The sequence below is a fragment of the Triticum urartu genome, chromosome 3A (assembly GCF_056163025.1).
Source record: "Triticum urartu cultivar PI428250 chromosome 3A, HENAU_Tu73, whole genome shotgun sequence".
NCBI lineage: Eukaryota > Viridiplantae > Streptophyta > Magnoliopsida > Poales > Poaceae > Triticum > Triticum urartu.
The window spans coordinates 557,674,461-557,689,224 of NC_141875.1; the positions used below are offsets into that span (position 1 = coordinate 557,674,461).

At 58.9% G+C, this 14,764-nt stretch overlaps 1 protein-coding gene across 1 annotated transcript; it reads right to left on the minus strand.

Moving 5' to 3' along the window:
* Positions 1 to 11,637: 11,637 nt before the first annotated feature.
* Positions 11,638 to 13,388, minus strand: LOC125545060 (putative sugar phosphate/phosphate translocator At4g32390). The gene has a single exon (XM_048708918.2). The coding sequence runs from the start codon at positions 13,091 to 13,093 to the stop codon at positions 12,020 to 12,022; it is 1,074 nt and encodes a 357-aa protein (XP_048564875.1). The 5' UTR covers positions 13,094 to 13,388; the 3' UTR covers positions 11,638 to 12,019.
* Positions 13,389 to 14,764: the final 1,376 nt, after the last annotated feature.

Consider the following 14,764-nt stretch of genomic DNA (forward strand, 5'->3'; position numbering starts at 1 on the left):
TTCCGGCAGACCCTTGAGGTTCGAACACTGGGGTGCGTGCGGAGATTTCGCCTTCTACCTACCTGCACCCCTCCGCCTCGCTAAGATCTAAGCTATGGAAAGAACAACACAAGAGACACGGGGTTTATACTGGTTCGGGCCACCGTTGTGGTGTAATACCCTACTCCAGTGTGTGGTGTGGTGGATTGCCTCTTGGGCTGATGATGATGAGCAATGCAAGGAAGAACAGCCTCGCGAGGGTCTGCTCTTGGCTGAAGGGATGAACTGCTGGGAGGAGTTCAGTCACCCTTCTCCCTCTCTCTCTTCTCGATTCTCTCTCCGATTTCGATCATAGCTAGTTTCTCTCTTGGCTTCTAGATTCTCCCTTCTTGATTCCGATCTCTCCTGTTTCTTATCGCTCTACCCTGTGGGTGGCTAGTCCTATTTATAGACAAAGGCCCTAGGCCTCTTCCCAAATATTAAGCGGGAAGGGCGCCAACAATTGGCCATTTTGAAGGGGAACATCTGGTACACTTATCCTGACTAAAGTTGGTCCTCGCCTGCCAAAGGCTCTGGTGGTGACGCTGGCTTGGGCTCCACAATGACTTCCTCCCTGCCGTTGGACTGGTCTTGGTCTCGTTGCACCGAAACGGGTGCCTTTGCTTGATGCTCTCGCCTGCGCTTGCTCCCTTTGCACCAAAGAGGAAAGGAGGACACTGCGCGGGCTGGCGCGCGCCTGGCACCCTTGGTCGTCATGGCTTGCGTCACGGGCACCTCGTGAGGTACCCTGCCTTGATCTCTCCGCCTCCTCGCGAGCCAGCCTGACGAGGCCGTGCCTGAGGAAGCTCCGTGTCGTCCGCCCCGCGAGGCATGGCCCCTCGCGAGGGTCTTGGGTCTGTGTTGATGAAGATGGGCCGTGCTGGGCCCCTCCTCGAGCCACGCCGCAGGCCGCAGGCAGGCAAGTCTGGGGACCCCTGTTCCCAGAACGCCGACAGTAGCCCCCGTGCCCAAGGCGCGCGCGGACTTGGCCGTGCAGGGAGGCGAAAGGGCAAGAGCGAAGCGCCGCGGGCCCTAACAGCCTGCAGCCTTGGGCACCGCGTGGCGGTTGATTGGACGTGGGCGTCTCCACTTCCCCACGACGCCTCGGCAACTGCACGGATTGGACAAGTCCCTGCATGCAAAGTGGGTCATGATTACCTGCGATCGTGGGGGCCGACGGTTGGCCCTCGCCGGCTATAAGTACGGATCGGCGCGCGCCCTTCCAGTTCATCCCCCCTTGCTTCTCCTTCTTCTTCATGGCCCCGTCGAGGAGGTTCTCGTCCGCAGAGAAGGGGAAGGCTCGCCAGGTTGAGCCTGCCTCTCCCCCGCCCAAGCGCGGCCGAGGGCGCCCTCGCAAACATCCTGTGGCCACCACGGCAGCTCCCCACGGCCGTGGAGACGATTTCCAGCATGGTGACAGGCGGACTGCTGCGGCCGGGGGGGCGCTTCGGTCGCGCGTTCCCCTAGGCCGCGCTTTCGCGCTGCAGAGGTGCTGCCGGAGTTTGTTGTGTGGTCGGCGGAGCCGACTAGCACCCGGCTTCAACTTCCTCGCTTCCTCCTTGGCGAGCTCCCGGCCGGCGCCCCGGGCGGCCTCTGGCTTCATGCAGACGGCTGCTACAGCCGGGCCTCATGGGCTTCACTGGAGGTCTCCGCAGCCGGGAGCCTGGCCTTGACCCGCGGTTGGCAGATGTTTGCCCGCGCGCGTGGCCTGAGCCGTCGGTGCACCCTGCACTTCAAGTTTGACGGCGATGCCACCCTCTACGTGAGGGTGTTTGGGGAAGATGGTCGCCGCGCAGGGTGCTGCCCTGAGGACGACGACCGCGGCCGGGAACCCAGCCCCGACGATGATGGAGAGGACAGCGCTTGCGTGATTGGCGGCGCTCAGGGTTCCCCAAGCTTCACCGGTTCTTCTTTAGGCGGCGACTCTTCTAGCGGTGGCCGCGGTCAGCCTCCACGCCGTCGTACCTGCTTGGGAGGTGGTAGCGTGTCTGCCCGCCGTCGCGCCTCGGTGAAGCACGAGAGGGAGTCTGCCTGAGCCCCGGAGGCAGCTCGAGTCTTCCCTGCAGGCCGGTGTGAGGCGAGCTGCGCCTGCTTTGTTCTTTCTTCTCCTTTTTCCTGCGTAAAAAGACAGTAGCGTGGAGCCCCGCGGGGCGTGTTTGGGTTATTGCTGTTAATCATCGCTTTGCTTCTGTTATCATGCCTTCCGGCTACGTGCCCACGCGTGGATAGTTCCCGGCCCCGGCCATGGGGGGCGACCGACCCAGGCCCTGTGTTCGTGTCGCGGTGCCCGTGGGGCACGGACTGGAGGGGTGCTCCTGTAATGGACCCAGGTCACGAAACCTTTGAACGACTAGGACAGGAACACTCGCGAGGGCGCTCGGCTGCCCCCCTCGCGAGGCCTTGCATAAGAGAAATCGAGGTAGGAGAGTGAAAAGTCGAAGAACCACAAGCCAAAGACGGCAACAGCTTCAATAAAACTTCGAATGAGAATGAACAAGCCAACTGCGGAAAGCAAATGAAAAAGCCGTGTCTGGCACCTAATATAGTCTTCGACGTCTTCTCACCAGCGCGGAGCTAAGTGCTGCCACTGGGCGTGGGAGGGAGCCCCAGGGCCTGAGGCCGGCGCTCCTGAGACTCCGGGGCGTGTACAGCCCCAACTCATTATTACGTGAGAGTGTCACGGGCGGCGAGCTTCACAGGCATTGGCCTTCTTCACAGGCTCCAGGCCTTTCTTGGGGGAAGCAGGCTTCACGGGCATTTGCCCTCTTCACAGGCTCCGGGCCCTTTCCAAAATGCGACAGCTTCACAGGCATTCGCCTTCTTCACAGGCTCTGGGCCTTTTCCAAAACGCGACAGCTTCACAGGCATTCGCCTTCTTCACAGGCTCTGGGCCTTTTCCAAAAAGGATAATCTTCACAGGCATTCGCCTTCTTCACAGGCTCTGGGCCCTTTCCAAAACGCGACAGCTTCACAGGCATTCGCCTTCTTCACAGGCTCTGGGCCTTTTCCAAAAAGGATAATCTTCACAGGCATTCACCTTCTTCATAGGCTCTGGGCCTTTTCCAAAAAGGATAATCTTCACAGTCAGCCGTTGGTTGCTTCCGAGGGGCGATGAGGCACTGAAGGCTTGACGAGGTGGCGCCATGTGGGGCTGCCGCGGCCAGAGCTCAGCCATTCAGGTTTGTCGGCGTTGAAGGGACGGACCCATGCGCAAGCGTCGTGCCGTTTGGGAGCAGCTCCGTCAGTTGGCGTCAGTTGAGCGGGCAACTAGGTCAAACACATTAGCTGTGAAGGAGTGGATTCATTCAAATAGATGCTGGGAAGGCGGACATCACTGGGTCAGGCCCGAGCGACTTGGGGATGATGCAGCCCGTGGGGCGCCCCCAACAAAGTAAGCTAACAACATGAAATAAAAGGGATACATGCCGCAGGGACGGACCCACGCGGCCTGGGAATAATGCAGCCCTGGGGGCGCTCCCAGCTGGAAATGAAACTTGAAAGATGTCACCTGATGATGTTGAGGACGAAGGAGTGTTGGTGTAGTAGACTCGGTTGGCTGCGGAAGCCGATCCTCACGAGCCCCCAGGCCCAGGGGCCTCGGGAGGCTCCGGAGGCACTGGTGGCTCCTCGCGGACCATCTCCATCTCCGCCAGGGCTGCGGAACGCCTGGCCTCTTGAGCCTCCATGATGCCCCTCATGAGGCGCTGGTACGCGTCAGCCGCGTTCGGCAAGCCGTAAGGCATGCGAACGTAGCTGTGGGGTGGACCTTCGCAGCGCCCCACTCGCGAGGGCCAGAGGCGCTCCAGGGAGGCGACTCGATTGAGCCCCGGTATGTCGATGCAGACGCGCAGCCCTCCATCCTCGCCTGGATGGGGAGCCACAGCTGGTAGACGGCGGCCGCCTTTCATGACTCTTGACTCCTGTAGCTCCTGAATGGCCTTCCTGACGAACTCCTGAGGGTCTGGCTCTCCTTGCCTTACTCCTTCTTGAGGGAAACGTGCTTCGAAGCACGCCTACATGTGGTGCCCAAGCGCCTCCCTCGTGACCTTAGCCAGGTCGGTGGCCCTCCAGGGGAGAGTCCCGAGCCCTTCCTGAGGAGGGCGCCGGGCGCGCTTTCCTATGCGATGGAAGGAGGTTCCCCCTGGGCAGGCGCGGGCCCTGAGGGGCCGGGCCGGACGATATCTTCTTCTTCTTCTTGGGGGCGGTCTCGGGAAGCCTCCTGCTTCCGCGATCCGGGTCTTCCAGTGATGCGGCCTGAAAGGCTCGTTCCAGGGAACACACCGTGTCCTTCTCTTCACAGGGCACCGTGATGACTCCGCCACTTCCTGGCATCTTGAGGACGTTGTAGTCGTGGTGAGTTACGGCCATGAACTTGGCCAGCGCTGGGTAGCCAAGGATGGCGTTGTACGGTAGGCGAATGTGAGCGACGTCAAAGTCGATGAGCTCAGTGCGGTAGTTGTCGCGTGCCCCGAAGGTGACAGGGAGGCGGACCTGCCCAATCGGGACCGTGGAGCCGTCGGTGACTCCGGAGAAAGGCTTGGTTGGCTGAAGCTGGTTGTAGGGCACTTGGAGATTGTTGAATGTTTCCACGGACAGGACGTTGAGCCCTGCCCCGCCATCAGTGAGGGTCCTAGTGACCACCACATTGCTGATGATTGGGGAACAAAGCATCGGGAGGACCCCGGCTGTGGCCGCACACTTGAGCTGATCTGCTGAGCTGAACGTGATGGCGCACGCCGACCACCTGAGAGGGTGCGTGGCTTCGAGCTTGGGGAGGACTGCATTCACTTCGCGGGCGAACTGCTTGAAGATGCGTTGAGAGGCTGGGGCTTGAGCCCCGCCCAGGATGCAGGCGATCGCGCGCGGCTCCTGGAAGCCCCCAGCCCCCTCGTCCTGATGGCGGTCCTCGTTTCTCCTTGGCTGCGGCGGCAGCGGAGGGAGGCCTGCATTGCCTTGCGGGCGATCCTCGCGAGGTTGATCCCTCCAGTCTCCCTCGCGAGGCGGGTCTTGCAAGCGATCCTCGCAAGGTCGATTGCGCCACCCTTGGCGCGGGCAGCAGTCTTCCCAGCGTCCTGCGTTCCTTCCTCCTCCTCGACTGTAGCCCCGGTCACCGTGGTCGGGGCGACGGCCGATCCTTCCTTCTCGCACGGCTCGGAGCTCTTGACATTCGTTGGTGTTGTGGGTGTGGAGGTCGTGGTACACACAGTACCGACTGCCCTTGGAAGATTCAGGCTGATCTCTGCCCCGCTTGGTGTCTGGTTCTGCCGCGAGCACGGCGCCCCCCTTGCGCTTCACATCCTTGGCCTTCGGCTTCTCTTCTGGGTCTGCGCCAGGCAGCTCGAGGAGGGAGAGACGCCCTTCCTCAGCCCTGGCGCACTTGGTTGCCAAGTTGAACAACTCCAAGGAAGTGCACAGGTCTTCATGCATCGCCAGCTCCTCCTTCATCTTGACATCGCGCACGCCGTCGGAGAAGGCTGAGATGATGGCCTCCTCGGTCACCTTGGGAATCTTGAGGCGTGCGTTGTTGAAGCACTGGATGTACTTCTGCAGGGTCTCTCTGGGTTGTTGCTTGATGCGGCGCATGTCGCTCACGGCGGGTGGCCGGTCGCGAGTACCTTGGAAGTTGGCGATGAAGCGGGTGCGCATCTCGTCCCAGGAGGAGATCGTGCCTGGAGCCAGGTTCAGGAGCCAGGTGCGGGCCCCGTCCTTGAGCGCCATGGGAAACCAGTTCACCATGACCTTCTCGTCTCCGTTGGCAGCTTCGATGCCCAGCTCATAGAGCTGGAGGAACTCCGTAGGGTTGGCCGTGCCGTCGTAACGAGGAGGCAGGTCTGGCTTGAACTTGCCGGGCCACACGACGCTGCGTAGCTCGGTGGTGAAGGCACGGCAGCCTGCTGTGGCCACGGGAGGCCTTGGGTGATGGAGAGCTTGGTCTTGCAGGTCCCCACGCGCTGCAGCTGGGAGCAGCGCGGGGTCTTGACGTGCGGGAGCAGGAGCATGGTCGCGACATGCTGGAGCAGGGAGCGCCCGGGCAGCTTCTTGCGGGCGAGGGACTTCTTGGCAGCTCTGCTCTTGCCGCGCTGGCACCTGACGGAGCGGGTTCCTCCCAGGGGCCACGCGCCTTGGATCCATGGCGCCTTCTTGAGGAGGAGGCGGTTGGGGCGCCGCCAGAGCTTCGTCGCCCGCACGGGGCGGGGTGCGGTGCAGCGGAACGGACGGCGCAGGAGAGCCCCCTGCGGCGCGGATGAGCTCGGCGATGCGGTCGAGCCATTCTTCGTAGACGTCGTCGACAGGACGGTAGCGCAGGAGCTCGTTTGCCGTGATGAGCGCAGCTCGAGCCTCCATGGGTGCGCGGAGCGCACGGGACGAAGAACCAGCTGGGGTGAGCGAGGGAGTAGCAGTGCGGCCGACTTGCCGCACGGACGGATGCTGAGACGACGCTTGCTGCTCGTCCCCCGCCGGGCCGGTGGCGGCGTTGACGGCAGGTGACGGGGAATGGCGAGGACGCCCGCCGACAGGAGCCGTCTGGGCGACGTGGGAAGCGAGAGCGGCCCGGCGCTCGGCGCGGGCCCGACGAGCGTCAGACATGGACGCGATGGTCGGAGGAGAACGGGGTGGTGCAAGACGAATTCCGGAGCACCCCTACCTGGCGCGCCAAATGTCGGATTTCGGGTTCCGGCAGACCCTTGAGGTTCGAACACTGGGGTGCGCGCGGAGATTTCGCCTTCTACCTACCTGCGCCCCTCCGCCTCGCTAAGATCTAAGCTATGGAAAGAACAGCATAAGAGACACAGGGTTTATACTGGTTCGGGCCACCGTTGTGGTGTAATACCCTACTCCAGTGTGTGGTGTGGTGGATAGCCTCTTGGGATGATGATGATGAGCAATACAAGGAAGAACATCCTCGCGAGGGTCTGCTCTTGGCTGAAGGGATGAACTGCTGGGAGGAGTTCAGTCACCCTTCTCTCTCTCTCTCTTCTCGATTCTCTCTCCGATTTTGATCATAGCTAGTTTCTCTCTTGGCTTCTAGATTCTCCCTTCTTGATTCCGATCTCTCCTGTTTCTTATCCCTCTACCCTGTGGGTGGCTAGTCCTATTTATAGGCAAAGGCCCTGGGCCTCTTCCCAAATATTGAGCGAGAAGGGCGCCAACAATTGGCCACTTTGAAGGGGAACATCTGGTACACTTATCCTGACTAAAGTTGGTCCTCGCCTGCCAAAGGCTCTGGTGGTGACGCTGGCTTGGGCTCCACAATGACTTCCTCCCTGCCGTTGGACTGGTCTTGGTCTCGTTGCACCGAAACGGGTGCCTTTGCTTGATGCTCTCGCCTGCGCTTGCTCCCTTTGCACCAAAGAGGAAAGGAGGACACTGCGCGGGCTGGCGCCCGCCTGGCACCCTTGGTCGTCATGGCTTGCGTCACGGGCACCTCGTGAGGTACCCCACCTTGATCTCTCCGCCTCCTCGCGAGCCAGCCTGACGAGGCCGTGCCTGAGGAAGCTCCGTGTCGTCCGCCCCGCGAGGCTTGGCCCCTCGCGAGGGTCTTGGGTCTGTGTTGATGAAGATGGGCCGTGCTGGGCCCCTCCTCGAGCCACGCCGCAGGCCGCAGGCAGGCAAGTCTGGGGACCCCCGTTCCCAGAATGCCAACACCCTCGGGTACCGCGATATGAAGCGCTGGATCAAGGCTCGGGTGAACGATAAGTCTCCTAGCGAGCTTCCTAACAAATTTTTTGCAGTTCCTAAGCAACCACTAAGCCAAGACGGGCACGAGGAAACAAGTGCCTCGTGAAGAAGAGGCTGCCTCGAACGCGCCAGGCTAAGTTATCTCCGCACAAAATAATGACACAACACAGAAATAACAAGCATAGTGTAATGATTGAGGAATCACAGTTCGATACACGCCCCTTCGGGCCCATACTGGTTTCATTTTGATGCAGGAAAGAAAAGAGGAATAAAACAAAAGCGGCGTTGCAACGAACCATGGGGGCAGGCCTCCAGCGACGTCCCAGGCTTAGCCGGATCCCTCCTCGCGCTTCACGGAGGCGCGCCGACGAGACGACCTGCTACCCCCTTCGAAGCGAGCGCGGCGGCGTGGCGGCGGGTCGTAGCCGCCGCTGCTGGAGCTTTCGCCAAGAGAAGAGCCATCGTAGCTGGATGAGGCGCGGCCGGTGGGCTCGCCCTCGTCGTGGCCATCGCTGAGACCTAGCACCTCCTCGCCGTCGTTCGTCTCGGGGCAGCACCCGGCGCGGCGACCATCTTCCCCAAACACCCTCACGTAGAGGGTCGCATCACCATCATACTTGAAATGGAGGGTGCACCGCCTGTCCAGGCCGCGCGCGCGGGCGAACGTCTGCCAACCGCGGGTCAGAGCTATGTTGCCCGCGGCGGAGACTTCAACCACGACCCAGGAAGCCCTGCTGCAGCAGCCGCCCGCCTGCAGCCAGAGCCCGCCTGGACCAGAGGCCGGCAGCTCGTCGACGAAGAAGCGCGGAAGCTGAAGCCAGTTGTCGGCCGGATCCTTCGACCAGACAACGAACTTCGGCAGCACCTCTGCCGAGTGGAAGCGTGGCCGGGGAGGCCGCGCAACAACGACACGTCTCACCTCATCGACGGGGCTGCCGCGACCGGAGAGACCCCCACCACGCGCAGCGGCGCCACCCTGGGAGCAGGGGGCCACGGCGGGAGTCGTGGTGTGCTTGCGGGGACGGCTGCGTCCCCGCTTGGGCGCCGGGGAGCCAGGCCCCTCGCGAGGGGCCTTTCCTTTCTCCACGGCGGAGAACCTCTTCGACGGCGCCATTGGAGTCGGTGGTGGAGCAGAGGAGGAAGAAGTAGGCGGAATGGGAAGAAGTGGGGGACGGGGGCTCTGCCCCCTTCCTCATTTATAGCAAGAGAAGGCCAACCAGTGCCCCCCCACGATCACAGGTAATGATGATTTTCCTTGCATGTCGCAGGGACTTGTCAAGTCGGGCAATTGCTGAGGCAGCGTGGGGAAGCGGAGACGCCCACGACCAATCAACCGCCACGCATCAACCGAGGCTGCAGGCTTTTGGGGCCCGCGGTGCTACGTGCTTGACCTTTGGCTTCGCCTTGAAGCCAAGCCTGAGCGCACCTTGGGACCGGGGGCTACTGTCGGCGTTCTGAGAACGGGGGTCCCCAGACTTGCCTGCCTGCGACCCACGGCGTGGCTGAGCTAGCAGGCCTGTACGGCCCATCTTTATCAACAAGGCATTCAAGACCCTCGCGAGGGGCCAAGCCTCGCGAGGCGGACGACGCAAGACCTCCTCAGGAGCGGCCTCTCCAGGAAGGCTCAAGAGGGGCGGAGAGATCAAGGCAAGGCAAACCTCGCGAGGTTCTTGTGACGTGAGTCATGACGATCGAGACCAGGCGGGCGCCAGCACGCACAGCGTCCTTGTTTCCTCTTTGGTGCTAAGGGGGCAAGGGCAGGCGCGGAGTACCGAGGCATCAAGCAAAGGTTTCCATATCGGTGCAACGAGACCAAGACCAGCAGGACGGCAAGATGGAGGTCACCATAGAGCCAAAGACGGCGTCATCACCAGAGCCTTTTGCAGGCGAAGACCGCTTTTGTCAGGATAAGCTGTACTAGCTGTCCCCTTTCAAATTGGCCGTTGTTGGCTCCCTTCCCGCTCAATATTTGGGGAGAGGATCAGGGCCTATATAAGTAGAACTAGCCACCACAGTAGAGGAGACTGACGGGGGACGGATTGAGAGAGAACTGAGAGAGAAAGAGAGAAAGGATCATCAAGATCATCTTACCCACACAAGTTCCCCAAGCACAAGAACACCTCAACCTCAGGAGGTTGTTCTTCCTCTTGTACTGTTCATCATCAGCCCAAGAGGCAATCCACCACCACACTGGAGTAGGGTATTATACCGCGCCTCGAAACGTGGAACGGCGGGATAGGAAACGGTTCGAAAAACCGGGCGAGCATGACGTCACGTTATAAAAGTTGTCATCAGATTGGACTCGTGGAATATTATATTCTCTCTATGGTTGTGAGTGGTGTGTGTTACAGGTCTGGACACGTTGATACGTCCGAAGACTATTTGGGAATTCGGAAGGAGGAACCCGCCTTACAATGCCGAAGACAGGCCTACGCGCCGGATACCTTGTCATTGAAGCCAGGTTCAGGGGCTACTGAGGGAGTCCTGAATTAAGGGGTCCTCGAGCGTCCGGCCTGTTAGCCATGGGCCGGACTGATGTGCTGTGAAGATACGAAGACCGGAGACCGCACCCGTGTCCGGATGGGACTCTCCTTGCCAAGTGGAAGGCAAGCTTGGCAACTAAATATGTAGATTCATTTCTTTGTAACCGACCTTGTGTAACCCTAGATCCTCCCGGTGTCTATATAAACCAGAGGACTTAGTCCGGAGAGAGGGACATTATCATAACCATACAAGCTAGACCTCTAGGGTTTAGCCATTACGATCTCGTGGTAGATCAACTCTTATAATACCCATATTCATCAAGATCAATCAAGCAGGACGTAGGGTATTACCTCCATAGAGAGGGCCCGAACCTGGGTAAAACATTGTGCCTCCTGTCTCCTATTACCATCGACCTTAAACGCACAGTTCGGGACCCCCTACCCGAGATCCGCCGGTTTTAACACTGACAGCGGATGCGAAGCGGACTCGATTTGGATTTGGGTCGGCGCGTTGGGCTTCCTCTTTTGTTTACGCCGACCCAAACGGACGGCGGCGGACGAAATGGGTCGCCCCATTGGAGTTGCTCTAATGATACTCTCTCCGTCCGAAAATACTTGTCCTAGAAATAGATAAAATGAATGTATCTATAACTAAAAAAAGTCTAAATATAACCATTTTAAGGACAAATATTTCCAGATGGAGGGAGTACTAGCTAAACATTTCATATACATTTAAGCTGGAGCTCTTGGACTCTAGTTTTTCTGGAGTTACTGAAAGCAAAATAAGCGTACATTTACACCATTGCGAGTGGAAAAGGGTTAAAAACACAAAGCTCCGATCTGGATCCCTGGATATATAGACGCCCGAATAGACCTGCCTCTCTCGAGGGTTTGATTCCGTAGTGCAAGTGTCGGCAGGTTGAAGGCAATGCAAGAATCTGAGACATTGAACGATGCACCGACAGTACAAGAAATTTGACTCGGTGCACATGCCAGTGCTCGGCAGGATTAAATTCACAGCACATGGCATGATGGCAACATGCACTGAGGCACTTCAGCCGCACTACGCTAGTCCTACACTTAATTAGCAGATCTCAGGCCCTCTTGAGCAATTGAAAACACTGGAAAACTGGCACTAGCGGCCGTAACAGCGGTGTTTCCTCCATTCCAGCAGGTAGATCTGGGGGAAGCGCAGATGCTCTGCACAGTAATCAATTTTTTTGTTTCTTTGCGTTGCAGGGACCTAGTAATTTAATTACACGATTCGTCTGGTTCCAAGCACCTACCAATGGAATCAAGGCGCGAAAGCACCGAACTGGGGTCCAGCTCCGTGCGAAAGCAACCGTAGACTCACTTAAATTTACCCAAGCAGTGATGGCACCAGATCCCGGGTCCAACATCCCATCATAAATTAGGCGCGAGGAGGAGTAAATAAACATCAAGATTCAAGAGACAGTTTCGAAAATTGGATCTTTTATTACTACTAGCTGCTGCTCGATCGCCACTTCTCTACGGCACCAATTAACTCGATGCAATGCTTAGTACAAAGATGATGATACAATAGACAGCCGAATACAATTTTGTTGATACTGGTAGTAGCACTGTCTGCTAAGAACTATCGTATTTTCACACGCCCGGCACAAAAATGTCATGTTTCCTGTATTTATTTGCCTTCCTAACACAAATTAAGGCAAGAAATGAACAGATTTTGCATCATCAAACATGTAAGGATCGGATCACATTTTGGGGAACCTGCTACGCCGGACTGAGAGAACCAACCAAATTGGGCGTGCTGTTGGTGTTGTTGGATCGGATCGGATGAGATGAGATGAGCGGCTCTATGATGACTGGGTCTCGGTCTTGCGCTCGCCGCCGTGAGAGTCGCGCTCCTGCAGCAGCGAGCCGGCCTCCTCGTCCGCCTGCGCCACCTTCTTCTGCGCCTCCTTGGCCTTGAGCGCCTGCAGCTTCACGTGGTTGTAGTAGCCCACGCCCAGGAAGGCGATCCCGTAGCCGAAGAGGTTGATCGGGGTCACCGTGTCCCGGATCACGGACCAGGAGAAGGCGATGAGCAGCCAGTCCTTGACCACGCCGGCCACGTTCATGGTGAGCGCCGACGTCTTGCCCACGAGCAGGAAGACGGCCAGGTTGAGCGCGAAGGCGCAGAGGGAGTTGGTGCCGAAGACGAAGAAGTCGGGCTCGAACATGCCCACGGCGCGCAGCCTGGGCAGCTCGACGAAGACCCAGGGCAGGAAGAGGAACCCCAGGCAGCAGGGCGCGACGTAGTAGAGCGAGGTGATGGGGTTGAGCGAGATCCCCTTGGAGGTGAGGAGGATCTGGATGAGGACAAGCCTGGTGGCCTCGAAGGCGACGGCGGCGAGCTGGAGCGCGACGCCGCGGAGGTCGAAGCGGGCCTCGCCGTAGGCGGCGATGGCGACGCCGAAGGAGATGGAGAGCATGTTGAGCATGGCGGAGGAGCGGAAGGTCTCCTTCTTGAAGAGCACCCCGATGGAGTAGACGGCGACGGGCATGAGCGCCTTGAGCATCTGGATGAAGGAGACGGAGAGGTAGATGTAGGCGGAGTTGGAGAACCAGAGGGAGAGCGAGTAGAGCGCGCCGATGGGGAGGACGGAGCTGGTGTAGAGCTGCGTGGTCATGGCGGGCGAGGACGGGAGGTCGACGACCCGGAAGACGCGGACGAGCGCGACGGCGAGGGAGGAGCAGAAGGCCATGTGCACCATGGTGAGCGAGATGGGGAAGGGCCAGTTGTACATCTTGGGGTCGAGGATGTACTTGTTGTAGACGATGACGGTGAAGGAGAGGAAGATCCACACCGCGACGTAGCAGTAGGAGACGAGCACCTTGCGGAGCACCGACTCCGACATGGCCCCCTCGCCGCCGGCCTCCTTGGCCATGGCTGCTGCTCCGGCGGGGCGGCGGGCGGATCTGGGCCTGCGCGGCGCGCGGTCGCTCGCCTGCGTGGGGGATCTGGGGGCGGGGCGGGGAGGGTGGGCGGATCTGGGAGGAGGATGAGGAATTGAGGAGGAGGCTGGTGGTTGGGGGATTTTGGAGAGGAGGACGGGTGTGGGTGTGGGTGTGGGTTTCTTGGCACGGAGGAGGGAGTGGCCCGGCTCCCTTCACCTGTGTGTTGTGTCACACGCTCGGGGTCCGGCTTACCGCGGATGGCCACGTGGAGAATGGGGTGCTCCGGGGCTCGGTGTGGCGTGTTTTATAGGGGTGCGGTGCGGATGTGGCTTTGACCTCTTTTTCGGCCGCATGGCTCGCTTCGTTTCGGGCTGGTCCACTACGTGCGGTCTACGAGCAACGGGATGGGTTCCCTCTTATCGTGTGGAAATGCCACAATATATCCGTACATTTCCACGGGAAATTCCTTCACTTACGATCACGACCAGTGCCTAATCTTTCACTTGCAATCACGACCAGTGCCTAATTTTCTCGACAAGTCCTTGAGTTACGGAGCCTTTTTACATATTCTAATTGGGAAATGTTAACTAGCTGACCACGGTTTTTTCGTGTTTCCCAGCGGACGCACTTACCGCCGTCGGATCTGGTTGCACGGATCTCAGTGCATCTACTGTTGCCACGTCTTCTTAGGGACGAACGAGCTCATCTCCATTTTCCGTCACAGTCCACTCACTCATCTCCTCTGCCTCATTTCTTTTCCCATCATACAGTCAAAGAGAAGCGACAACGGGATTCCGGTCAGATCAGGGCAGGGCAAAGCGGGGAGCGGTTGTGAGGTGCTCTTGTAGAGCTCCGGTGCAACTCGTGGGCACAGAGGAGAGCGGGCTTGCGAATGAGGCCGCCTCCATCAGCGCTCTCTTCACCGACTCCGAGGCCATGAGTTGTGGTGCGGGGAGGACATGCTCGTGTGCTTCTGGTGTGGGGGCTCGTTGTGCGATGCCGGCAGGGGCGAGGGGCAACGTCAGTCGGGTCGTGGTGCTGCTTCTGATGGCAATGCTCATAGAGGAGGTCCGGTGGACAAGAGGTGCCATCATCACCTTTTGCTCCCTATCTTCTTCGTTGTTCCATCATCGTGATATGTTTTTGTGGATAATTTGTCTGAGAAAGAATGTAGCTAGTTTGCATGATATGTTTAGGGATGGCGCCCACCGGGTTTTGGTACGGGTGAAACCACTCATACCCTTTCCCGTTGAGGGGGTCCTCGGGTGTCCGGGCTACTGGATGTTGGCCGGACTGATGGGTCGTGAAGATACAAAGCAGGAGGCTTTTCCCCGTGTCCGGGTAGGACTCTCCTATGCGTGGATAGCAAGATTGGTATCCGAATATGTAATTTCCTTCTTCCACGAACCGACTCTATGCAATCCTAGGCCCCTCCGGTGTGTATATAAATCAGAGGGTTTAGTCTAGAGGCCATCAGAATTCATACAAGCTAGACATCTAGGGTTTAGCCATTGCGATCTCAAGGTAGATCAACTCTTGTAACCCCTATACTCATCAAATACAATCAAGCAGGACGTAGGGTTTTACCTCCATTAAGAGGGCCCGAACCTGGGTAAAACATCATGTTCCCTGTGTCCCTTGTTATCTTCGATTCTCAGACG

Bases quoted from the DNA above. Each gene is read 5' to 3' on its own strand.
- LOC125545060 (XM_048708918.2), bottom strand. From the start codon at position 13,093: ATGGCCAAGGAGGCCGGCGGCGAGGGGGCCATGTCGGAGTCGGTGCTC.